The following is a 25,683-nucleotide window of genomic DNA, read 5'->3' on the forward strand; positions in this document are numbered from 1 at the left end:
CACCAGCTGCCTAAAACTAGAGATCTTTGCTAGCAGCATTTACCTGATCTGCATGCAAACCATACTGAGGATGATAAAGGGGGAAGTGGCACCAGTTCCTTCTCTGCTGGGGACTCCACAGAATGTAGAGGGAACCGAAGCAGAAGGGAAGTGGGGGGTAGTGGAACATGCAGAGCAACATCTCAAAACTCCAGTAACTGTATAGATAAGGACCTTCTTTCTTCAAATACATGTCCCTGCACATATTCAACAGCACATGAGAGTAGGTAGAATGGAGTGGGAAATGAAGAGTGAGAGACAGAGAAAAGATGCCCCTTAAAAATCACCCCTATTTTATATAAGCTCAATTCCACGGGTATGTTTAGGAGTGACTGCAGCCTGCAGAGACACAGCCAAGCTAGCTTTAAGTCAGCCCAATCAGACACCAACAACAGAGGGGACCAGCATGGCCTTCCAAGCCTGCCTGGGATCCTGAGTAAATACTCAGTTGCTGGCTTGCATTAAAAGCCAGGTTCCACACTGCTATGAGATTACCGGGGTAGGTCACAACTTTGACTGCAATGCAGACACATCCCAAGAAGTTAACTATATACCACTAGAAAGGGAAGTTGCTAAAGTAAAAGCTACAGGCTACAGTGGCATCTAAGGGCAGGGGGGAAGGGACTGCTGGAGTGGTTCATCCTGTATTGTCCTTTATTAACCCTTTATGTCATTCATAAGCATAGCTAAAGTGTGTGCAGGGATCAGGTGAAAACTGCTGGCAAAAGTCTGGCATCAGGTACAAGGAGCACGCATACAACCTACAGCAGCACGTGCACAGAGGCAGGCCTTCAGAGTTACTGAAATACAGCTGATTCAAACTTTAAGGCAACAGCAGAAAACCCAATCTTCAGTTTGATTCAAGACTGCAACGCTAACACCCCCTGCACTTACTTTTCAAACCAGAGCGTAAGATTTGTAGTGTGACGAATCATTTTCAACAAATTTGGAGAGTTGATTTCTTTGTCTTCTTTAGTCCACACACTCCCTACAAGTTCAGAAGGCTGCACTGCCCTGTTAAAGAAAAAGCAGCATAGGGATGTTTTAATAGCTTAATTCATGTGTTGCAGGTTTGGGTGGGGAGATTATTTCTGGCCCTAATGTGACTTGATATTTGATAAATAGAAGCCAACAGACTCCTCCATGAGAGTGTTATTCAAGGCAGCCTTGAGACTGACAAATCAGTACAGATACTAACGGAGGCAGCAGCATGAGCTAGCAACAATGACCATAACCCAAGTGCTGTGCTCTGTCTGCTAGTGCATGCTAAAGCTTCATCTTCCCTGCTGTTGTGATCCATGCTGACTCAATTCAGCCAGTACAGATGTCAGTGCAGGCTGCAACCATGCCTTCGTTTTGCTGCATATGCATACCCTTAGCTTTTATGATGGTCCTTGGGGAGTAAAATCCTCTCGGACGCAACCAGCATGCCTTATAAAACACCCCTCCCACACTGGTTTAAGCTTTAAATACAAGGTTGGCTCATTCAGGGGCTAATATTGACTACACGCGAATTTTAGTGTCTTAATTTATTATCCATATTTTGTCCTGGCAGAAATTTAATACGCATCTGAGTAAATCTGATTTTGTTTTTTGCCCTACATACTCTATTCCAGCGTGCAGAGCAAGCCAACTGTGACACTGCAAATCAAAAAAGCAAAGGAGAGCAGACTCAGTTCGCAGCAGATTCTTTGAACTGAACAGCAAGGTGATTACCTTAATGCACATGTCAAACGTGGCCCACAGGCTGGACTGGGCTCCCAGAGCTATGTCTTCTGACTTGTGGAGCTCCTGGAAGGGCCATGGATTCAGTGGCTGGGTGCGCAGCAGCAACATTAGCTCCCATGGCTCTGAGCTGACATGATAGCTCAGGATGCCATGGGGGTTCACACTGCTGAAATCCTGAGTACAGAGCCCCATGGGGACACGTTTCAGCAGCGGAAGGGCAAATGATGGTGTTGTCAAGCTCTGAAGGTGCCTGAGCTGACCCAGCAGCTCGGGCCCATGTAGGGTTAACATCATCACCACTCACTCCACCACTGAAGGCGAGTTTAAACCTGGCCTGTGAGGAGCCCTGCAGCCTGGAACGAGTCCAGGGACCCAAGCAATACTGACACCCCCGTTTAAGTGTTTCCTTTCCAAAGGAAGGGAAAGCTGTGGGGTAGCTATAATAAAATGACTGCCGTTTAGTAAATACAATTTCCAGATTGAATTATCATGGCCAGTTAAACTTTTGAAGTGTGACTAAACAAATTATTGACTCCCCCCACCCATATACAAGTAAAGTACTTTAGATCACCATATTCTGGTAGCTCTCTCTAGTAAAGAAAAGGAAATCTGCATCTTCAAGCCCTTCAAATAGTGAGCTATATGGGACCAACACAAAGTTAGTTAGGGAACATTCATTATTTGAACACTCACCTGTAGAGATCAAATTCTAGAAGTGTCAGCTGCCGAGCTATTTCTATGGGGTGAAGTGTCATGAGGTCAAACATCTCAGGCTGTCCAACATGGCAAATATGCCATTCAATTGGTGGCAGTGGGCTCTCAAAGGTAATATTATGACTAATTCCATCTGCTTGAGCAATTTTTTTTCTCTTTATAATTTTAGCAATGGATTCCACCCACTTCTTCATGGATTTGCCTGCAAAATACCAACCATCAAACAAGATTCACACTTATGCCGTGACAGATTCCCAAAAGGGGTTTCAGGCTGATGTATCCTTCTGCTACTGCTATGAAATGAGGTCGGCAATCACTACTTTTGGATAGGACTAAAACTTACCTAAACCTGTTATAAATCATGTTTTAGTCTTGTTTGAAAACATGCCCCATAACTCCCACAATTATCTGCATTTGTGCCTGCAAATGTAGGCATAGTGCTCATTCTGGGGATGAATTTTTCATGCTCATTACAGCAGAGCCTTAGGGGCAACCAAGAGTGTGACATCTCTGGGCTCTCCAAATGCCCCCCAGAATAATAGTCCACCCCTGCCCTGAAGAATTTACAGTCTACACAGGCAGAAAATAGGGCAGGGTGACACTGTAGAGACTAAACAGCTCCCTTCCCTAACTTTTGCCAGGCTTCAGGCTAACTTGGAGAGGAACAACTAAATGGGGGGAAGGTAGGGGGAAGTGAAGGGAAGAGGGGTGAGGAGAAGGGAGTCAAGGGCCAGGTGTGGAATGAAGCTGAAGTAAAGAGGCTGAGCAAAGTGGAAGGAAAGTGGTTGGGCAGAAACAGGAGGCAGATGGGCAGAGTCCAATCAAAAAACTGTTGGAAATCCTCTGAAGTGTTATGCAGCTACTTGGAGTCTGGTTGACTTTTTACATAGTTGAATCACCTAGATCTCTTGGTTCCTTATTTTTTTAGCTGCATTCTCTTCTACAGATGTTGATACCACACAAGGTGACTTTAATCCATCTTTCCTTAACTTTAGGGATGGAAAAGGTCAAAGCAAAACAACTGCTCAGTTCAGGGCAGAGATGTTTTTCAAACGGTGGTTCTCCTAGCTTTGGCAGCTTCCCTTCCTAACAGCTAGAGTTTTCAGCTGGTTCTTCTACACTGGTTCCCCACTTGCCTGGATTAGATGACTGGGGAGGGGATGCTGGGTGATTGGGGGTGGAGGGTCTCCCTGGCAAGTCCTGGGTCCTGTTTTACACTCTTCCCCAAGTCCAGCATTGGCTTTTGCTGGGTCCTTCACTATGTCACACCTTATTAGAGTTTACTGTTTGCAGTTCAAGTGACAACTTTACACTGGATTGTGAAAATTCATATTTGATTGAAAAGATCTGAGGAACAGAAGTCCATAACATTTATCTTTGAATGATCTCCCCTTGCTTGATAAAGGCACAGTACATGAAGTGACTGGGTATTCTAGAGAGTCCAAGTTAAACCTCTTTCAAGGGACTGGATAAAACAAAGTCTTTATCAGCAACATCTCATGTTGTGACTTTGTCAACCAGCTGGGGATGAATTGCTCATTTATAAATTAGTGACTCAGAAATGTACTGTTGGATGCCTACTTTCATAATCTAAATATGGTCTCTAGCATCAGCAATGTAGCTTCAACTGCCATTTTTGTCAATTAATATCAATATACAATTCTGAAGAAGTTAATTCTCCAGGAACTCAGTGTGAAAGAGGAAGAGGTTCTGAATTCTAGAAGAGTCATATGGGCTCCAGAAAATGTTGACATTAAATATTTAAAAGCTAGATAAAAACGTTGATAAAATAATGCAATACTGTTAGAAGTTATTTGCTGATAACAAGTCAAGCCTCGGGCTCAACCGTGCTAACATTTATGCTGCGAGACTGATGCGCTCATGTGAGCTGTTACAAATAAAAAAACCCGGCAGGATTAAGCACCCAGAATATAAAAGAAAGTAAAACAAGCAAACATGCAAGCAAACGAATTATAATTATACTATACCTCTTACACTTGAAATAAATGTCTCCAGTCTGTCAAGTAACTCCAGATCTCGTTCAAAGTCATAAAAATGATGTTCTACCCAGTGTCGAAAAACATTTAATATCCTGAAAAACAGAGTGGGGGGAAAGGAGTAAGAGGGGAAGGGGAGAAAATCACCTTTAGTGTTTTTGAACCCCCAACTACATCCAACCTGCAAGCTGAATGAACCCCGGGTCCTGCAAAAGCTGCATGCAATTATGTAATGAAAGACTAATCATAATGCATATGCACAATGGGATGTGGCTAAGACTTTGGAGGGAGCCTTGTCTTTGACTGGTCTCAATGTTAACACTGAAATTTTCAGGATTTAAAACCCCCAAGACCATGAATGCTAGACTGCTACAGAGAAATGAAAAAAGAAAACTATAAAGGGGAAAAAAAATCAAAACAATGTTCTTATAAGCAGTTTAAGTAAAAAAAATTGTTATTTTTATTTGGACTTTTCTTTCAAAAGCTGGTTATCAAGTTATGCTGTTATAAAATTTTCTAACCATATTGTTACTGCATCATTTTATTTACAAAAATGGTAACAAAAGTGGGACAAGATCTAATTCTCCCCCACCACCCCCAAAAAACCCACAATTTTTCACTTGCTTTTTCTCTATATTTTCTTAAATAGTAAGTATTAAAATGATTGATTGACTAGCTGATCACATGACGTTGACTTTTGAGATGGAACAGAATAATGTAATTTATTTCTCTCCCTCAAGCAAAATAATCTGAGCTATTCTCTCGCACTGCATTTAGATGCATTAGAATACCTTGAACTGAATCCAAAGCAGGCAGCACTTCACATGACACAGATATAATCTTTCCACGTCAGTACAGAAAAGAAAACTGAACATTTTGCACTAGCTGAGACTACTAAATAGTCTTTAAGGGTATTTTTATATGTGGTCTGGGATGCAGCACTGGGTGCTTTAATTAGTAAGCTGTGCCAATTAAAAGCACCACCGAGTTGTGCATCAGCGTCCCCGCACTGAAAAGTGGCACAGGGTGCTCTGAACTAAAGCTCACCAAACATGTTTTATTTCAAAGTGCCCTGCTGCCATTTTTTTTAGCATGGGGGTACCGATACACGTGACATGGAAGGCTGCCAGAGTGTGGCAATTTCTGTGCTTCAGCTAACTCAATTTATTCCAGCGTGTCAGAACAGGCTCCCTGCATGATAGCAGGAGCCCTGAGTGATGGCATTAGGAGTGCAACCTGGGGGTGAGATGCATGGAGGGCTCAGAAGAGGTCTCAAAAAAAAATAAAAAAGGTGGGGGGAGAGAGAGAGAGAGAAAATGAACATCTAGGTCAATGGCTTTCAACTTTTTCATTTGCAGACCCCTAACAAATTTCAAATGGAGGCACAGACCCCTTTGAATGGCAAGTGAGCATATTCACATACTTTTGATTGATCATAGTCATCTTTCATGGATCCCACAGGTTGAAAACCACTGCTCTAGGATACAGGACAGACACAGTATAACTCGGTCATGCTATGTATGCTGTGAAAAAAGGGGAATGTAATCCAGGCAAGGTACTGTGGCAAGTAGGGTCAATAGCGTTGTATAAGGTCTTAATAAGGCTTCATCAAGAACACCATGCACATTTCCAGGCAGCGAAAAGCTCCAAGGATGATCAGAGAGCTCCAGAGAAATGGAAAGCCTATTTTACAAGAGGTGGCTAAGAGAACTTGGCTTCCTCAGCTTGGCCAAATGAATGCCAAGCAAGAATATGATTATTCTCTCAACGGGGTGTAAACATCAGGGAGGGAAATGAGCTTTGCAAGCAAAAGGACAAGGCTGGCACAAGAACAAACTGATATCAATTGCCCATGATTACATTTATATTGGAAATCAGAAGAGAGTCAAAAGCAATGAGGTTCTGCCACAGCCTCCAAGTCAGGGAGTAAAGGGGGGAAGAAACTAACTAGTTTTAAGACAGAGCTTCATCAGTTTATGAAGGGTTGATATGCTGAGATGCCTGCAACGGAAGTGGTCCGGACGTGATGATCCGGGAGGTTTCTTCCAATCCTATGTCCAATCATAACCCCCATTAGTTCTCTATTAGTTTCCCTATTCCAAGGAGTCTCACATTCACCTTCTCTACAGACTGCTGAACAGCGAGAACACGAGAAGGGAACAGTGTGAGGAAAAAGGGTTACTGGTGTAACAGGATGGAGCCCCCAGGGGCAGCTGTCACCCCCCCCCGCCCCCAGGCAGGCATATGGCTCCTGCCCAGCAAAATCTCTAAGGTAGCCCTCCCTTGATTACTCGCCTGCCGTGCCTTGTTCACAAGATCCCAAATGACTAATGAGAACATAATTTGGGACCATTCATTTGACACCAGTTTCAAGGGAATCTGATTTCCTCAACCTCAGAATAACACTTAAGCTAAAGTCTGTCCAAAGTAAATACGAAAACATTCAAACCTGAGTTGTACTGGCTGGACATATTCCTTTCGAAATCTTTTCAGGTCTGCACTGATGGGCTGCTCTCCTTTCTCTATAGCCAGTTTGTCTGCTTCAGTAGGCTCAGGCTCTGGGATTTCAAACCTTTGAATAAATTCACCAATGGCAATGATTAATCAATTAACATATGGAATGATTAATGAATTAAGGCAAGAGGACCTATTCTTAAAAGTGTTTGTACACAGCTGTAGCTGAAATGTTCAGATTCACAGAAGTTTAGAGCTGGAAGGGACCTCATGAGATCCTCAGGTCCAGCCCCCTGCTCTGGACAGGAAAGACTGCTGGGGTCAAATAACCCAACACTACCTTTCTACCACAAGCCATTTAAAATGAAAATCAACTACAAACAGTTAATATTGAAATATCCTGAATAAATGAAGAAACCACCTGTATTAACTTAATTCCAGCCTCATCTTTTAGTGCATCTACTCCAGTGACATTTGGCCCTGACTGGTTCAGGAGAGGTGCTATTCACAAATGAGTCATGACAACATGGGAACTGTGGCATGCACCGGCCCAAGAGAGAGACCTGCTGTACGTTATTGGGAAATGCAGCACTCATACTGTGATCAAATCAGAACAGAAAAGCCATGTCCTGCAGCAGCTGCCTACAATAGCAGCTTTTACACTCTAACTCAGCACCTCACAGCTTTGAATCTGCTGTCACTGGCTGTAGTTGGACTGTGACAATAGGGGCAGGAAAACAGCAGGGCAGCACACACAGCACAGCGGCAGCTGACTTAACCAGTACAGATCATAGGCAAGTACATACAGCCTTAATACCATGTGATTCACTACCCGGCTATCTGGAAGTCCACACCTTTGGTTATGTAATACAAAGTTAAGGACTGCATTACTGCCCTTTTTCAACTTTATTTTTGCCCCCTCCTCTGATTCTTAACTATGATCCATCTGTGAGCTCAAACATCTTCAGAGTCCTATAAAACCCTACCCACATCTAAACCTTACCTCACTTTTTCTTATTCTCTTCCCCCCACTTTCTTCATGTTTTACCTCCTGCCCCCTTCACTTTAAATGAGCATCTCTTTCCCACCAGCATCCCTCCAAGTTCTTCTTTAAATCCATGAGTAATTACACTACTGATTTCACTACAAATGTTTATTACTCAAGAAGTTTTGAGTCTTGCACTGTTAGGTTGCAAGCTGCTGGTGACAAGGACTATATCTTTTAGAGCTAGAAAATCCTTGTGTTTGTGTACAGAGCTACATAATTAAAAACCAGTCACTTTTGCTATTACTGTTTAGTAGAGTGCAAGGGGCTTCAGACTGGAGCACCACTACATGTGCACTGGGCGACATGATCCATGACCCCAAAAGCTTACCACTAGAAGGACAGCAAGATATCAGTCTAGATATCAGGAGGCACTACTTTACAGTCAGGGCAGCTAGGATCTGGAACCAACTTCCAAGGGAAGTGATGCTCCCTCCTACCCTGGGGGTCTTTAAAAGGAGGCTAGATAGACAACTACCCGGGGTCGTTTGACCCCAGCATTCCTTTCTGCTCACGGCAGTGGGTCAGACTTGATAATCTGCTCACGTCCCTTCTGACCCGACCAATTATGAAACTATAAAAGGTAAGGAGACAGTGGGATAAGACATAGGCAAAATGGTCAGGGAGTGATAAGCACACCTCTTGTTGTGTCTTATTTGTTTTTTTCCTCCCTCCTCACCAAATACATTTAAAAAAAGCCAATCAAATCAAATTAAAACCCCACCTCCAACATTTTCAAGCTTATAACAAACATGAAGTTTCAGATCAAAAGCTCCTTCTTTGTACTGTAGCTGTAACAAGTGGTCCATAATGGAAGTGCTATAGCCCTGTGCTTGTTATCACTAGTAAAGCTATTATGATGTGATACTGTCACTGTCATGAATATAGTGACTTCCAGTTCAAGGGCACCAGTGGGATTCACAAAATTACACATCAAACTACTTTGCAACACTGGAATAGAGGTAGGCAACAGCTGCATGACAAGTGGCGTAATACGAAAACGGACGAATTGTTTTATAGAATTGTAAAAAATGAGGGCTGGAAGGGACCTCAGGAGGTCACATCTAGTCCAAACTCCTGCTCCAAGCAGGACCAGCCCCAAGTAGGTCATTGTTGAGCAGGGCATTAGAAACCTTAAAGGACAGAGATTCCACCACCTCTCTTTACCCATGTTGTCAGCTCCTTCTTATAAAAATATCAGAGTCCTTTAATATTCATGAAGAAAATGTATCCACCCCCTCCGAGTTCTCCAAAACACACACACTGTATGATCCTCATGTTATTTTTTGTGAAGCTGAAGCTGAGCCAGCCCTGCCAGGATCTGAAACTATGGTCAGACTAAAGTCTTTCAAATTAAGGGCTCATGCCTAGCATGTGCCCACACACATACTCAAGGCCCCAAGACATCCTTTGGTAGTGGAAAGAGTGCAAGTGTACCCAAACAGGTATACTCATGGGGCGATGAGCTGGGCTATGTTCTGGAGTATGCCCTGCTATTACATGACAGCCAGTTCCACGTAGCGATCCTGGTAATGTTGCTGATGGCCAACAGCTCCCAAATTTACAAAAACGTCAAAGTGTGCAAAGAACAAGATATGGACCCCATTTTTGTCATTCAAAAGAAAAATATCAGCCTTAATTAACTCAGTGTACTTTAATAGTACAGCCATAGCCTGAAATTTGGAATTGGTTAATATAACAACTTGGAGAAAAGGAGCCAGTGTTAAACTAGTGTTAAACTTTCATTGTTTAAGAAAAACACAAAAAAGAAAAGAAAAACAAAACAAAACAAAACAAAAACAGTTGTGTTTTACAAATATAGGGAAACTTGAAAAACTATGAATATCTGGTACACTGGCCAGACCAAAATGCATCATTACATTGTTTTCAAAACATCAAGTAAAAACAGCAGGTGGACTAAAATGAACACCCCAGAACAAAAAGTTTTCTGCTTACCTTTCGATCAACAAATTTAATAGTTCTTGGGGCTTACAAAAGGAGCGGTATGTGGTAAGGAAAGTGCGTACAAAATTCGGATCTGTAAAAGCAAAGCAAGAAAATAAAAGAATGTTATTGAATGATTTTAACTTTTATTAAAAAACTGTAATGCACACAAATCTCGACTGTAAAATTATGCTGGAATAAGACAGATTTAAAAACAAGTAGAAGGAGTGTTTGATGGCAATAAATCAGAATTACTTTAACGATTGTATAGCATGATTCAGATGTGGTTGCATCAAATGCCTTTTTTTTTTTTTTAATACCGTAAGTGCCATTGAAAAATGTATTAAAAGGTATGGCATGCTAGTGGCAAGAGGTTGTGAAGTCAAGCATTCAAATTTAGGAAGTTCCAAAATTAAGGTCACCAGTGAGGGCCCACCTGTTTGACAGGTGTGCCTCAAGTAAGCCCCATGTCCTCCCCGAGACCCACCCTAATTCCCTTCCTCTGCCTAAACTCCTGCTCTTCTTTCTGCTTCCTTCTTTACAAGCTGCTGTGCTGCCTGTTCCCTCTCTGATCTGTTGGGTACTGCACATAAAAGGCTGTTTGTCCCACTTGTGCCATAGGTTGGTCACTCCTGACTTATGATATCTGAATTCAGCCCTTTTGGGCAATTTCTAAAACAGGGCTTGGAAGGGAACTCAGAAAGTCATCCTGTGCCTGGACATGGCCATACACCAGCCTGACCCCACATGCAATCTGACTGCATGCAGGGCCACGTTATTCAGCCCACAGGACTGCCCACAGGAAACGAAAAAATGGCAGCAGGAAAGCAGCAATTAAATGCTGCTGCCACTCCCCTGCCACCAAATGTGCAGACTGGTGGTGAGCCCTGTGGACAGGATGACACTGCTCTGTGGGTCAGGATCTGAGCACTACTGATCTAGTCCAATGCCCCGTTCATAGCAGGATCAACCATCCTCATCTAAACCATCCCAACCAAGTGTTTGTCCAACCTACACTTAAAGTCTTCTAATGATGGAGATTGCCCTGAAAAGTTGTGGAATCTGTTCTACTGTTTATCACCAGGCATCCTGATTTTCCCTGGTAAAAAAAAATAAAAATAAAAAAATTGCAAATTCTCTGATAAAACCCCCAAAATCCGTGATTAAAATGACACACCACTATATACTGTATATAGGTATCAAATGAACACAATGTTTTATTGATATATTTACCATTTTAAAGCAATTCAGAAGGCTACCAGTGCCTCAATCAATATCATAAAGTAAATTCTAAAAATGTATAAATTCAGGTATTTGATTTCGGGTTTTTTTATCATGAAAAATCAGAGCTCTCCCTTCCCCCTTGGCTCACAGAACATAGATACATGTCCCTCACTCCCCCCCAAGCCCTTCTGGTGTCCCTCACTTACCATCTCTGTTGGTGCCCCTTGCCCCCACCCACAGGTCTGCCAGATGGGACTTTTAGCTGCCAGGGCTATGGGGCCAGGGACCTGGGTTCGCATCCCCCTTCCCCCCCAGAGCAGCATCTGAACCCCAGCTGCTGTGGCGTAGTGGAGCACAGAGCCTGCTTTCCTCTCCCCTATGAGCGGCATGGCTGGAGCAGAGCATGTGGGGTAGGGGCGGGTGCAGGCTGCCTGCTGCGGGCTCAGACAGGGAGTGGGGCCAGTTCCCCGATGCTGCATGCATTCCCTGGGGTGGGGGGGCAAGGTGGACCAATGCCCCCCAGATCCGTGTGCAGGCGTGGGGGGTGGATGCAGCCAAGCCTTAGGTTCCCTGTCCTCCACTGGGGCCTCTGCAGCCCAGTGGATATGACCCGGTGTGGCAGGGCAGAGCAGAGCCAGGCAGGGAAGCTCCTTGCAACTGTGAACTCCGTGCTGCCGCCCTGTTGACGCACTCCCTGCCTGCCCTGCAGCAGCAAGGGGGTACAACCCCATGCTGCCACCCCTACTGCTGCCAGGTGGGCAGGAGATGCCTTGCTGGGGCAGCGTGGAGCTCACAGTGGCAAGGAGCTTTCCCACGTGGACCCGATCTGGTCTGCCGTGCTGGGTTGCCGTGGCCCTGGGGGAGGGTAGCAGGGTAGGAAACCTGAACCCACAATGGGCAGCCTGCACTATGCACAGATTTGGGGGGGGGGGAAATGGGTCCCCCCTGCCATCCCTAGGAGCACATGCAGCAGCAGGGAATCAGCCCACCCTCCCTGCTTTCCAGATGACCTGCCCGCGGCCCCGTCCTTCTCCCCCCTGGGGCCTGGTGGCTGCACATTCCAGCCCCAGGCCCTAAGCCCCATGCACCGCCTGGCTGGGCAGCAGCCCCAGCCCAACTCCCTCCCTCCCTATGGGGTACTCAATCTGCAACCCCCACAGACTTATCTGCAGGAGCTGCTCTCCAGGCTGCCTAGCAGCCATGTGCATGTGAGAATGTGGGCGTTTTTCTCTGTGGGAAATGGAATACCCAGATCCCTGTTTATGACACAGCTAATGTCACGTACTAATTTTCGACAGGACCCCTTGCCTCCTTGCCAACGCTGGATGGTGCTCACTGAATAAGCAACTTTTTAATATTCTGTTTTTCCTCATCCAATTAATGTGCTGTTTGCTACACACCAATTGAACCTGCTCTGAAGAAAAATGAAGCACATGGAAAAAGCCCATGAGGAAATTATCACTGCAGCACTTGAACAGTTTACTGTAATGGACTTTTTTCCTAATAGCTCAGCAAGATGAGGTAGCATTTTAAGGATGGTGAATGGAGATGCATTAATATCAAAAGCAGAAGCTAATATGGGATGCCTAATTTGTGCTGCCCATGATCCGACTTTTTAAAATACATTCAGAGTAGATTTTCATAGCACTGTGTTCAAGGCATGATTTTCATAGAATTCATTTGTAGGTGTTAAATTCACAGCATATCTGCAACTCAAAACATAAGTGTGATAAAATGACTGCAGAAAATGAGGAACAAACAGCTAGCGGACATCTGTGAATGTCTGATTTAAGTGATTTTCTCAGTATTACATAGGAAGTTGGAGGAATAAAGAGAGAATCCAGTTCTCTAGGGCAGCATTCAATTGACATGGTCCTGCTGGTACTTGGAAGACCCAAAATTTCCCTGCTAGAGGGGCTCACTCTTCTGCTCCAGCTCACACCAATCTCCAAACTGGAGACAGGAAGGGATATTTTCCCCTAAGGCAAAGGAACGGATAATGGCATTTTCCTTCCTCTGTAGCACTGGACATGATCGTCTCCCTTAGCTTTTGAAATTCTCCTGTACAGTATTAATCAATGACTTCCTTTCTGTTCCTGAAAATTCCCTCCAACTGAAGGCATCCTAAAGATGATAAACCACCTGGATTCACTGCCAAAGCAGAATCACAGAAAGGAGGGTTGGAAGGGACCTCAGGAGGTGACACTTAGTCCAAACCCCTGCTCCAGGCAGGACCAGCCCTAACTAGATCATCCCATCCAAGCCTTTGTTGAGTATAAACAAAGCCCCCCAGGGATGGAGATACCACCACCTCTCTAGGTAACCCATTCCAGTGCTTCACCACTCTCCTAGTGACAAAGTTTTCCCTAATATCCAACCTAAACTTTCCTGGCTGCAACTAGGCCAGTCATACTAGAAAGACAATGGCCTCTGGAATAATCACAGGACCAACACACGTGGTTGTTCTCAACCAGGGTGCTGGAAGAGCTTTTCAGGCATGCCGAGTGCAAGTGCTGCCACAGCTAGGTGGATCTGCTCTGCAGCTGTGTCTGGAGCCTGCGCTCTTCTCAGACACCTTCCCGGTCTGACCCCTCATGCTCTAGACAGAAACAGAGGTGTGCCAAGCAGGTGGGGCTGTTCTGCACCCTCTATTCTTGGGACAAGCCCGCGCAGTCAGATCAGGAAGTGCTATGGCAAGCGCATGCACTTCAACTGCAGCCCTTTGCAATTCCTGGCTGGAGGATCCAGGCTGGGTTGGAGTAACTCGCCTGGCCAGAGAAGCCAAGTGCAGGACACTCTGCACAGGTAAGAGCACCTTTCTTCCCCCCCAACCTCCCCCCACCTCCACCACCACACAGGGAAGTTTTGCCCAGAGCACAAAACTCATTATTTGTGCCTCGGCTCCCATCTGTTTTAGGTTCCTCAGATAATCCTAATACAGGGAAAAGCATGAAGCACCCTGGCTTAGAACTACGGAAAGAAACTGAGGCAGCACAACTGTGGTTCTCAACCAAAGATGCTGTCACATTTATAAGTGTTTTGGGGAGTGTCCTGACTCTGAAAGGGTTGAGGACCACTGAAACAAGCACACGGGTTCCAATTAAGGTTTTACCTAAAGCCAGTCTTAGTCCTGACATGTTCCCGTTTCCCCCTGATGCAGCAACCTTGGCAGAACCTGCTCAATTCAGCTATGTCTCTACAGAGGAAGTGCAAATGGTGGTTTTTCCTGAGGCTCATAATTTGAGAAACTAGGGTGCCTTTGAATGAGGTGGCAGACAGCACATTTTTGAAGCCAAGAGGGTTTTGCTGCTGAAATGTCAAGTCCCCGTTCCAAAACACGAGGACACCAGTCTTATTTGTAGCCCTCTGAACTGAAGGACGCTTAGCAGTTCACATGACAGACAGCTTTACTAAAATTACCTAAGTACTTTAACCAGTGCTTTTTCGTCTGAATCCATTCAGAGGTCTTGACTAGCCGAAAAACGAGAAGAGGAAAGGACTGAACTTGTCCATTATAAAGGGTACTTAAAGCAATAGGATATAAGAAAGGTAATACTGCAATACCTGCATACATGTGGTAGGTGAGCCTTTCAATGAGTTTCACTACCGTTCCTCCTTTGATGATGGGGATTCCATTTCTGCTTTGCAGGTTGTCCTCAAAAACAATGTTGTCTTCAGAGTCTGCCACTATGAAACGATACATACTTAGGCTGGGCAGCCGAAGCGGCTGCTCATTTTCTTCTTTCACTAACACAGAGTCAAGCATTCGATCAAGGGTGCTGCGATACTGAAGGGAAATCAGAGCTGCCATCCAATTATTTTTCTCCTCAGCAGATTTGGAAGTAAATATAATGCTGTTTTCATCTTTAGACACTAGCTCAAACGCATGTTTATATTCAGAAGTGTCATCTTTATCCACGATCTGTATTTTCCTCATGATAATTTTCTCCTTAAGTCTGTACTCTGCATTGCTGTAACCTGGAAGCCGGGATTGTCCATGATTATTTTTGCAGCTGATCATTAAGCCGTCAAAGAGAAATATGTGGCGCTCATGTTTGGCTCCTATTTTTGTCAGTGCACCTTCCATGATGAACTCATTGCAACACTGGCCAATATCTCTGCCTTCCCAACCATCAATATTTTTCTGAATCTCATTCATTTTTTTGATGGCAAGGTGCTTGCTTCTTACTTGGCGGTTGTAGAAACGACACACTGTCTCTCTTTAAAAACAAGAATGATTGGATTAGCTGCTTTCGCTTTTGTTATCAGAGACTAGAAAACAACTCCTACAACTAAAGTTAAAATCTTACAGCATTATTTCTCAAGCTAGGCACTCGCCAGGATTAAGCACCAAATGCTTAGCAAGAAGCGACTTTAAAGTAAAGTCTTATACCCTAGACTGAGATTCAGAAAGCTTCTTATTTAAAGGTATGCTCACCCAGGCCGACGCCGAGGCGAATGTTTGTTGTAAATCCGCTCCATGCTGCACTGCAGATTCAGGAGAGCTGTAATGGCTTGTTTTAAGCATTCCCTGTCCTCTTCCTCTTCACTACATTCTTGCAATTGCTAAAATACAAAAACACATTTCCGTCAAACCCAACAGATTTCAAGGGTGTGGCATGTAGACAATAAATTGTCTTAGACACGTTTATTTTCAGAAGCACTCCATTTTCATCCAACTTTCATCTGCAGTCAATGACCAATGGTGAGTAGTTTTGAAAATCCTATTCAACCTCACCTATGCCCATCAAAGTGGCTACTGAACTGAATGTAGATTTGTTAGATGTGCTTGAAGATGTCTACTGCAGCCAAAACAGATCAGCAACAAGTACAGCAACGAGTCAGCAGAGATGGTATTTCTGCTTTATTTTCTAGTTAACAAAAGGTTTTTCTTCACAACCAAGCAGAAATGCACTGGCTTACAAAAATTAGAGCCCATAAAAATCAATATTCATTTTAGGACAGATTGCATGAAGAAAGATTTAAACAAAAAGCTCCACATTCTTTAAGATAATAGCTCACACGATGGAAAACTTAGGGATGATGAGTAAGTTAAGTGTTAATTCCTCTAAGACATTCAAAACTGCATGAAAATAGTTCACCCAAATAGATGTACTAGGAAGAAAAAAAAAATCAAGCCAGGTTGCCACACACTGTAGGATAATTCATGTTTGTCCTATACAAAGAGTCTTACTTACAATCACTCTGTTTGGCAGTAGCCTTCTTTTCCTTCCCCCACCCCATGTTCCCTCAACAACGGTATGCAGCTTCCTCTAAAAACAACTCAAAGAACAGGACTTGACCATATCGTGCCTGCAACCCCATAAAGGGAATGGGGCCCATCACCTACACTTCCAGACCGCCAAATTTCCATTTGACATAAAAAATTAACTTTATGGCTAAGCAGCTGTGAAAGTTTTATGACCAGAGTAAGGATGTTGGGAAGAGAACATAAGGTACATGTTGTGCTGAGTAACACTTTTCCAAAAGAGCCTAAAAATATCAAAGGGAAAATAAGGGAGCACATAAGATTGGCTCCGAAGTCAAAAAGATGTGCACAATCCTAAAGATGAAAATAACTAAAGATTATAGTACACCGATTCAGATCCTCAGATCTCCTGCACAGCATTTCTTCCAAACTCTCCAAAATGAAAGAGTGTCTTTGGCACGTGCAAAGGAAACATATATTTATTATTTAGGTAAGTGAAAGAGCTCTAAAGTAAATGGTCAAAACCTGAGGCTAATGGACATAACAAGGCATCTGATTCTCCTTTTTCCTGACGCACTGAATTGCTCCCATTTCTGCCTTCTAACATATTGACTTTCTGGAGGCCATTCAGATGATTTGAAGTATACTTTTAATGGATTCTGCCAAGGTTTACCCTCTGAAGTTCCTTCCCTTTTACAGCTCAACTTTCTGAACAGATGTAAAAGTCCAGTGCTTGCTACAAAGATGCTTGCAACTCCATGGATGAAAGGCAAGAGGGACCCGTTTTGCCAGTGACGCACTGAAACAACTGTCATGAGTTGTTAAAATCCTTTTATGTAAGGAAATGACTGACAATGGGATGGAAGACAAAGTGCATTAGTTCTGACAACACCGCTTACTGCTTGTAAAGAACGACTGTAATATATTTAGTGTCTTCTTGCTCTCTAATATTCTAGAAAAAGGGATGATCTTGCATGCATCTTACCTCTTGATTATGTAGTCTGTAAAATATTGTGCTACACCCCCAAGACTGGAAAAAACCACGCTCTCTTGTGATTAATCACTCCAAATTTGGAGCACCAAAACATACCATAATTACCAGAAGTTTCATGAGAAGAAATAATTTACTGCCAAAGGTGTATTATTGAGATTCTGAAAGAGGCTAATGCTGGCACTCTGTATTATGGGATAGTGATTTAAAAGTTGTCAAAAGCATCAAAACGGGAATGCAGTCCCTTCTGGGCTACTTGATAACAACATAATGTATGAGATCTGAAGTAAGAATTTGGCAAGAGATGCAACAACCTTGGTAGTCTGAAGTACTCCAGGAACACAAAGGGTGGAGAATGTACTACTGCATCAGTGAAGTCTTGAGTGGGTACCTGAATGGCTCTCAAGAGCTTGGATCTGGTTGGCAGCCTGTCCAAGACTTTGCACCATGTTTTGACTTACGAGTTACACGGACTAGATTTATAATGCTGCTTGCTCATGTACTCTGAAATCAAAAGGTGAATTTATAACAGACACACTTGAAGCAAGAGAGACTGTGATACAACACTCAGTTCTCTTTTAAAATTGGAGCCAAATCTACTATGTGACCAAAATGGGAGCTTTTCTTTAGTCGGAGACATTAAGCATGTTTTGAAACGCACACCATTCACAGACTGCTAACCAGTTGTAATCGGTAACAAGTCATCTGTGCTTCCCTTCTTTATCTCAAGATCAAACACCTTTACTACTGCCAGTACCCCTTATTAAGACAATTATGTCTGACTGCAGCCCTTTCTTAATGGGTTTTCACATAATCTGAGTCAACCTCTGCTGGACTTTTTAAAATTGATTTAAAATAAAAGAGAACTACTTGTATGACATATCCCTTCATACTGTTGGCAATCCAAACATTACAGCACTACACTAATGTGAAAGACCCATAGTAAAACTATATTTTCATTACCTGAGTGGACTACAAGCAGCCACAGCATCAAGAGTAAAATTTAAACTAGATTTTAAAAGGAATTAATAGCAAAAAGAAAAAAAAAAAGATATCCTGTGTACTTGAGTTTCTCTTCAATTGTTCTTTTTGGCGCACACAATTCTCCTGACACACAGAATTATTTATACGGTAAATCCAAAGCAGCTTCCAGTTCAAGCAGTCAGCAGGGAGAAGCTCTTGAGACTGTATTCCCATGGAATTCATTTTAACTTCCACCTTAATCAAAATCTCACAGTCCTTGTAAATGCCATTAATCGCCGCTGCCATCATCTTTAAGCTACAAATTACTAAAGCCCCTTCAGTCTTTTTCGGAAGACGGCTGTGGGTGTACAGTGAAGCATGATTAGGAAGGCTATAGTCTTCCCAGATCTTATCCATTTAAGACCCAAGTCCAACCAGTGAACAGTCAAAAGGAATTATTCCAATTTTTGTTGAGGTCTTAAAAACACTATGACGGAGTCATTTTGTTATGCCAACATACCGTATGTTCTTGCACATCACGCCCTCCCAAATATGATGCATACCTTGTTTTTGGAAGGCAGTATGCAAGAAACCCCCCCTCCCCCCCGGAATCACAGCTAACCATGTGCAGCAGCTCACTGGCTGTTTCAGACAAAAGTTAAAATGTTATCCCCTTTTACAACTGCTGCCAAATTGACAGCAGCTTTTGGCTGCTCAGCTAAGCGGTACTCCCAATTTCGTAGCAGCTGTGAAAGGATTAAAACCGGACAGTGCCTCCTCGTTGACCAAGAGAGAAGCAGCACCCATCTCCATGCTTTTATTCCAGTAAAGAAAATGAGCTTCTCTGCTTAAAACATGCACCTCAATATTGGAGAATTTTGGATTTTTGGAAAAACGGCACATGTAGTATGCAAGTAAATACAGTGATTTTTCAGTTCTATATGCTTATAGAGACTTTCTGTACATTTGTGTGTGTGTGGACTTAATTATGAGCAGCAAGAAATGGTAGCAAATTGCACGTAAAACTTCTAGGCAAGTTAAAAACCTACTTAACAATGAATAAGAACTGAAGGGACACTGGCTAGATTTTCTTGCCTTGAGGCTGGAATGCAACTTCAGCTTGACATACTAAACTGAACTAGGTTTTACTGGGCAGGCAGATTGTAAATAATCAGAGAACGCTAGTTTTCATGAAACGCCAGTTCAGTTAAAAAACCACTTATCTATTTTAAATGTTTAGCATACAGGAACACATTAGCAATAGTTCAAGATTGAAAGAAATGTATGAAAGACTAAAATAACTTTGAATTCCTATTATTTTATGCCAAACATATATTTAAAACAATTTATTTTCAAGCAATGAAATCCTTATAATATTTTTTTTATTAGCTACGTTCACATTCCCCTCTGTCCTCAACTGGTAAACAAATGTGCTTGGTCAGTATTACATACTTTAAATGAAATGGCACTTCTGTACTCCTGCTTTCTGATTTAAATATTTTTCTTACCTGTAATAACTCAAAATAGTGCAAACAATGATAGACTGGAATCAACATAAGTCGTGGAAGGACATATCGTACAGCTTCTTTAAAACCATCAGCAACAGACTGAAAAGGAAAAAGAAAGTAGTACTGCTTTTTTGGCTGCTACCTAGCAACCAGAGAAAACAGGGAAGGGGCTAAAGCACTTGCTGTAGAGCAGTGGGGAATACAGCGAACAATCAGAAGATTAAGTAGGACTCAGACCCAAATCCAACAATGTTGCACAGGGCACTCAGAAACCCCCAGCTTCCTACAGCCTTCAAAGGTAGCTTGGAGCAATCCCACCTCTGTTCTGCCAATACCATCACCTGCCTCCGTATCTCATGGCCTGGCAATGGACTCTCCTTTTCAGGATTCTTGGCAGTTTCAAGCTTGCTGGGCCCAGGGTCCCAGATATGCATGTTCTGCCTTAATTTACCCCTCTGACATGCTCCAGAAATCAGGAGATCTTGCCTAATACTAACTATTAGTAGTAACTTCTGGATTCATGGACTTGTTTAAACACGTCTTTGATTTAGAAACCGCTTAATTTTTTCATGAGTTAACAGAATGCAACAATTTGGAAGGCAAAAAGAGCAAAATTTCCAGGTCTTATACAAGCAGGGATCAGCAAGCTTTGGTCCATAGGCCACATCTGGCCTGCAGTACTGAGGGCTTTGGTGGCATTTCTACTGTGGGAGGCTTCACCTATACAACAGCCAGGCAGTGCAGAGAAGCAGCAGCAGTAGCAGTGCTGGGAGAGGTGGAGGAGTGGTGGCTTTAGGTGAAGCAGCATGAGCAGGACTGGAAATGGCTTGTGCTTGAAGGTAGCCTCTATTAAAGGGGCCCCTGCTAGAAAAAGATTGCCAACCCCCATTGTAAAGGAATAGGGCTTTCTGGAAGAAAGAACGGGGAGAAATCACTAGCACCTTCCAGAATGTGGTAACCATTGAATGGGAAGTTACCTGAAAATCCCCTTTCTGGAAATGACCTCTTCCATCAGTTTAAGACGTCTGGATGCATCATTCTTTCTGCAATTTCTAGAGGCAGCTCAGACTTGTCCATGGGACTCTGGGGGTAGCCAGACCCTTTTGGCTTTACTCCAGTGCTTGGAGAAGTATAAAGGATCATCCATAGCAGAGCCCAAATCCTCTGACCAGGAAAGGAGTCAGAAAGGATGCCAGATTCCTTATGACATGACTAAATTATCCATTTACACTGGGACAGGACCCTACATTTTCATTTCCCTTTAGAGAAGGACTGGGCCATTAGTTCAGAGTGAAAAAGTATTTTATTTCATTAGCCAAGAAGCCTTCAGGTGTAAAATGGCTTACCAATCCAAGAGCTGAACAGGACTGACCCACCCCTGAACAGATGCCTAAGCAGGCACGCTGGGATAAAAGGCTCATCAAGTGATCCAAAATGGGCCCTTGCCTAAACAGATGTGTGGCTTGGAGCCTCTTGTGACAAAGTTCTTCTTTGGCTTCTCTCAGTCTCCTCGCAGATGAAGGCCTCAGGCTTTGGCAGGCACTGTTTAGCAGATCTGCCAGACTGGGGCAGGGGGAAATAAATGATGGGAGGAGCTCAGTGGGAGCTGTTGTTAAAGGAATGATGCCTGAAAAACTGTCCACGCTTAAATCACCAACTGTGGATGCACAGGAACCAAGACAGTCACTGATCATTGATGACCACCTATAATTTGGCACTAAAGCCAGAATGCAACGAAGAGGGAGGAATGCTGCATCAGCATTGTATTTGCATGGCTGGAGGCAAAGAATCTGGCGTGACGACAGAAAGGAAGTGGGCAAGACCTAGCCTTGAGTCTGAGCTGCTCCAGTAATTGCAGAAAGAGAAGCACAGTCCAAATATATTGGACTGAAGAGGCCATTCTTCAGACTGCCAACAAAATCTTCCCCTTCTCCCTGAAAGGAGGATGGGGAATAGACACTACAGAAAGGAACACAGACATCACCAAACAAATGTGATACTTAAGAGATTTTAGACCTGCACTTACCTGAAAGTGTAGGGCCACAGCAGGTTTAGCCATCAAGTTATTAAAATGCTCAAGAAACTGTGGGGAAAGAATATCCTGGGACAAAGTTTCATACGGATCAAAAGCTTGCTCCTAAAGAAAGGGCAAAAAGGTACATATGTGAAAATAGGCAAGAGATGGTGTATGCTCAGCTTCTGTAATGCATTTATTGAGAACTGAAATCTGAGCATGAATTTTAAAAAAGATCTGCCTTATAAGGCAATTTATTCAATACTAAGCACTTCATAAAGTTCTGTATTTTAATATGAATACACATTTTCTTACCACTTTTCAGTCTCATATTTATCACTAACAGATTTAATTGAATGTAGTGCTGGGAACCAAGAAGCAATTTCTTACAGTTGTCTAGCAGTCTCATCATCAGAAAGTCATGCTACACAAGTCTTCTTTACCATTCAACAGGACATTATGAAGTCCCAGCGTGTGGCAGAGAAGGGGCTGAAGCAGTGCAACACCGGCCCCTTCCCTGCTGTCCACCCAGAGGTATGTGTGCAGCCACTGCCAGCAATGAGGATCGGGCCCTTTGCAGCTCCCCCGTCTCTGGCACGCCAAGTCAAGGCATGGGTGGAGGCTGGGGTGATTTTGGCACTCTGGCCAAAAACTTTTCTGACCCCTGAGTTACAAGATGCGACAGAACTCCACCAAAACCAGCCACCACGGAAGGTCTGACATACTGCAGAATTAGCAAGCCAGACACTCACTTGGTTCCCGCTTGTTACCGTAGGTGGTAGGGAGCTGAGGGAGGATTGCGGCCGTCCTCCCCTTCCCTTCATGTCCTCATCCACAACAGATGACACGTGCAGCCCTGAATGCTGGTATCCAAAAGAATCTGATTGTGCATACATGAAAAATGTGTGCCTGCAGTGGGATGCACATCCCTTGCTTTGTTTCTATATCATTACAGCCGGTTATGACTGCTACAGTTAAAACTGTGCTAGGCATTTTCCACTCCCAGCCCGTGATCAAAGTTATTGCTTCTCTAACTTTTCGTGGCAAAATCCTATCTCCTGTTTTCCTCCAGAGAAAGCAACCAAATAATTTGCAAATACTGAAAACATTTTTGAAGCAAGTCATATTGAAATCTGAAAGCTAAATTTGCGATTAAAACGGTCATCACTATTACTACAGACAACCTTAACTCTAAAGCAAAATGGAGGGCACAGCAACAGATCATTTTTAAAGCACTCTTTAAACCAGTGGACTCCAAACTTTTTTGATCGCGCACCCCCAATACATGTATATTTATATAAATCTAATATTTTTTTCCCGCACCCTAATGGATCGTCTTGTGCACCCCCTGGGGTCCGTGCACCCCACTTTGGAGACCACTGCTCTAAACAACTATTTTCCATACATATACAAATGGAACAATGGTAAAATGCAAGATGTTCCAACCACAGGGCTAGCAGGCCTTGCTTAGTACTGCCCAAAGACACACCGAACACTACAATCAGTCCTGACACAGCACCTCAGCAAAAAGGAGGCTCACATAGCAGTTATCTTGCCATAGTCTGTTAAGATCTTTCCGTGAATGAGATGTTAAAAAAACCCCAAACCCCACAATCTGATCCACTGAATGGGCTCCATTATGGTCACAGAAATACATACGTACATGTCTACAAAGGAGTTTAGCAATCACCTGAAATGCATGCATTTTCCAGGATCTTAAGCTGCAATTTCATAGAATCACAAAAAAACAGGGCTGGAAAGGACTTCAAAAAGGTCAGCTAGTCCAACCTCCGCTCGAGGCAGGATCATCCCTGACTAAACCATGTCAAATGGAAACTGTTAAAGGCTCAGTTATTTTAAAACGACTATTTGTTTTTGACCAGCATTTAACTGCTTCTGATTAGCATTTTGTAAGTGCCTCTATTTGGAACAACTTTAGGATGAAATCTTATTCAAATGAGGTCCCACATGACCAGTAGGACTATTTATGTTATGCAAGCAAAGTAAAAGTCTTTATGCAACACTGAGCAGAGATCACAGTATCTGCTCCCTATCAAAACTGATACAATCTTTATTTGGGCTGATTACTTGTGCAAGAACAGCACGGGGTCTTGCACTCCAATGGTCTTCAAGAAAGTGTGCACTTAAAAGTGAAATGGAGAAGTTAGGCTGCCACTATCTTTCTAAACAAGGTAACTTTAGGCCAATGTGACATGCTTTATTTATTAGACAAAATGTTCTTCCCAACAAAGGCTTGCAGTAAGACAGAAACAACATAAAAGCAAAAGGAACAGAATATAAATAAAAGCCCCCTGAACAATATCCCAGCCTAGCCTGGCTTGCTAGGTGCCCACCTGTGACAGAGGAAGCTAAGCGAGCTGTAATCTAGCCTGCAGTTCTGGTGGGGAGCACTTTTGGGCAGACTGTACGGTAGACAGTTCTTGCACACATTTCCTTAAGTAGGACATCTGTATGCCCTTCTCACTCCAGGGACAGATGGCAATCTAGGTCTGACAGCACACCATACAGACTGCCACCTGACTAGTCCTCTGTGACTTAATGTTTCATTGTATTAGATGACTGTTGTCCCCATTTTCTTGCAAGTGTGGTTAGCTGAGCTGGAGGAGAGTGAGGCTCTGAGCGAGCCAAGGGGAGAAAGTCCCAGGGCAGACAGGGAGATAAGGGCCCATGTTGAACAGGGAGAGAAAAAATGGTCCCAGGGTGGACAGAGTAAAGTCCGAGCGAGGAGAGGCGCAACTGGAACGGACCATAAAGGCTAGCCATTTTGGAGCAGAGTCTGTTGTGCTGTTTGGGAGGTTGGCATTCTGACTCTTGACAAACAAGAGGACGTTGCTTTCCTTCCTGAAAGCTGACCAAAAAAGAAGGAGCTGTTAGCGGTGGGGGTGCTACAGACCCCTGGGGAAGCCAGGGCCTGAGAAGAGCCAGGGTCTCAAAGCCAGAGCTTGCCCCTTGTGAAGCCAAGCCAGGGCTGATTGCAGGGGGTCCCCTCAGGAGGGAAGAATGAATAAGGCTGCTTCTTGCGGGAGTCCCAAGGAAGGGCCTCCCCTTTCGTTCTGAAAGGGGCAGTGTGATCTTTGTTTGTGACACTGCCCAATTAGGAAGGTCTTCCAGCATCAGGAATATAATTTGATGAGTTCACGATGCGATCATTCGCAGATTTTAAGGCTACAAGAAACCGGTAGAGCACATGGACATATTAACCCAGTCCTTTCATAAGAAAATCTTAAATATCCTGATGAAGTGATTTAAGCTCACCTCTGCCAGATCTTCAAAGCAGCTGCCAGCCAAAGGATGAGGACTACTTTCATCTGTCATTTCAACAGTATCCTCAATCAATCCCAAGAGCTTCACAGTCAGTTCATGAATATCTGAAATGTTGCTGAAGATCATGTCAATGTCCTGCAAATAAGACACGAGTGACAGATACATCTGGGGCCAAGTAATTTTCTATGCATTCAAGAGATTCAAAGGAAACATGAGCTATCCTCTACATAGGGAAGAGCCAACAGAGAAGGAAGCCAAGCTCCAGGGTATCACTTCAGGCCAACTATTTGTTCTTGGGTAGATTCAATTTGATCTAACACTGCAGCATTTTTACTTCTAAAGCCCCCAACATCATGACACACATCCTTTTCCAGGGGCCATGAGTAATGCTTCTAGTAAGGTATGCTAGGGGCTACTAAGTGGATAGCCATTAGCAGTTCATATTACTTAGCTTCTGCCCACAACACTAGTGTGCAACCTTTCCAGCCTGTACAAAGGATCACAAATCAGCATGGGAAGTGGCAGATTAAAGATGCCTTAAAAAAAAACCCTCTCCACCCCTTTCACC

At 43.5% G+C, this 25,683-nt stretch overlaps 1 protein-coding gene across 1 annotated transcript in view; it reads right to left on the reverse strand.

Annotated features, from left to right (window-relative positions):
* The window catches only part of SOS2 (SOS Ras/Rho guanine nucleotide exchange factor 2), a 70,959-nt gene that overhangs the window by 14,724 nt on the left and 30,552 nt on the right, over nt 1–25,683 (reverse strand). Inside the window, exons 8-17 of the mRNA XM_019551172.1 lie at nt 25,107–25,250; nt 21,843–21,953; nt 19,817–19,915; nt 15,584–15,711; nt 14,710–15,365; nt 9,934–10,015; nt 6,928–7,050; nt 4,470–4,573; nt 2,461–2,683; nt 934–1,053 (exon numbers count right to left, since the gene is read on the reverse strand). Of these exons, the coding sequence (XP_019406717.1) occupies nt 934–1,053; nt 2,461–2,683; nt 4,470–4,573; nt 6,928–7,050; nt 9,934–10,015; nt 14,710–15,365; nt 15,584–15,711; nt 19,817–19,915; nt 21,843–21,953; nt 25,107–25,250 (1,790 nt within the window). The remainder of the gene's footprint in view (nt 1–933; nt 1,054–2,460; nt 2,684–4,469; nt 4,574–6,927; nt 7,051–9,933; nt 10,016–14,709; nt 15,366–15,583; nt 15,712–19,816; nt 19,916–21,842; nt 21,954–25,106; nt 25,251–25,683) is intronic.

The sequence above is a fragment of the Crocodylus porosus genome, unplaced genomic scaffold (assembly GCF_001723895.1).
Source record: "Crocodylus porosus isolate Cpor-Errol unplaced genomic scaffold, CroPor_comp1, whole genome shotgun sequence".
Taxonomy (NCBI): Eukaryota; Metazoa; Chordata; order Crocodylia; family Crocodylidae; genus Crocodylus; species Crocodylus porosus.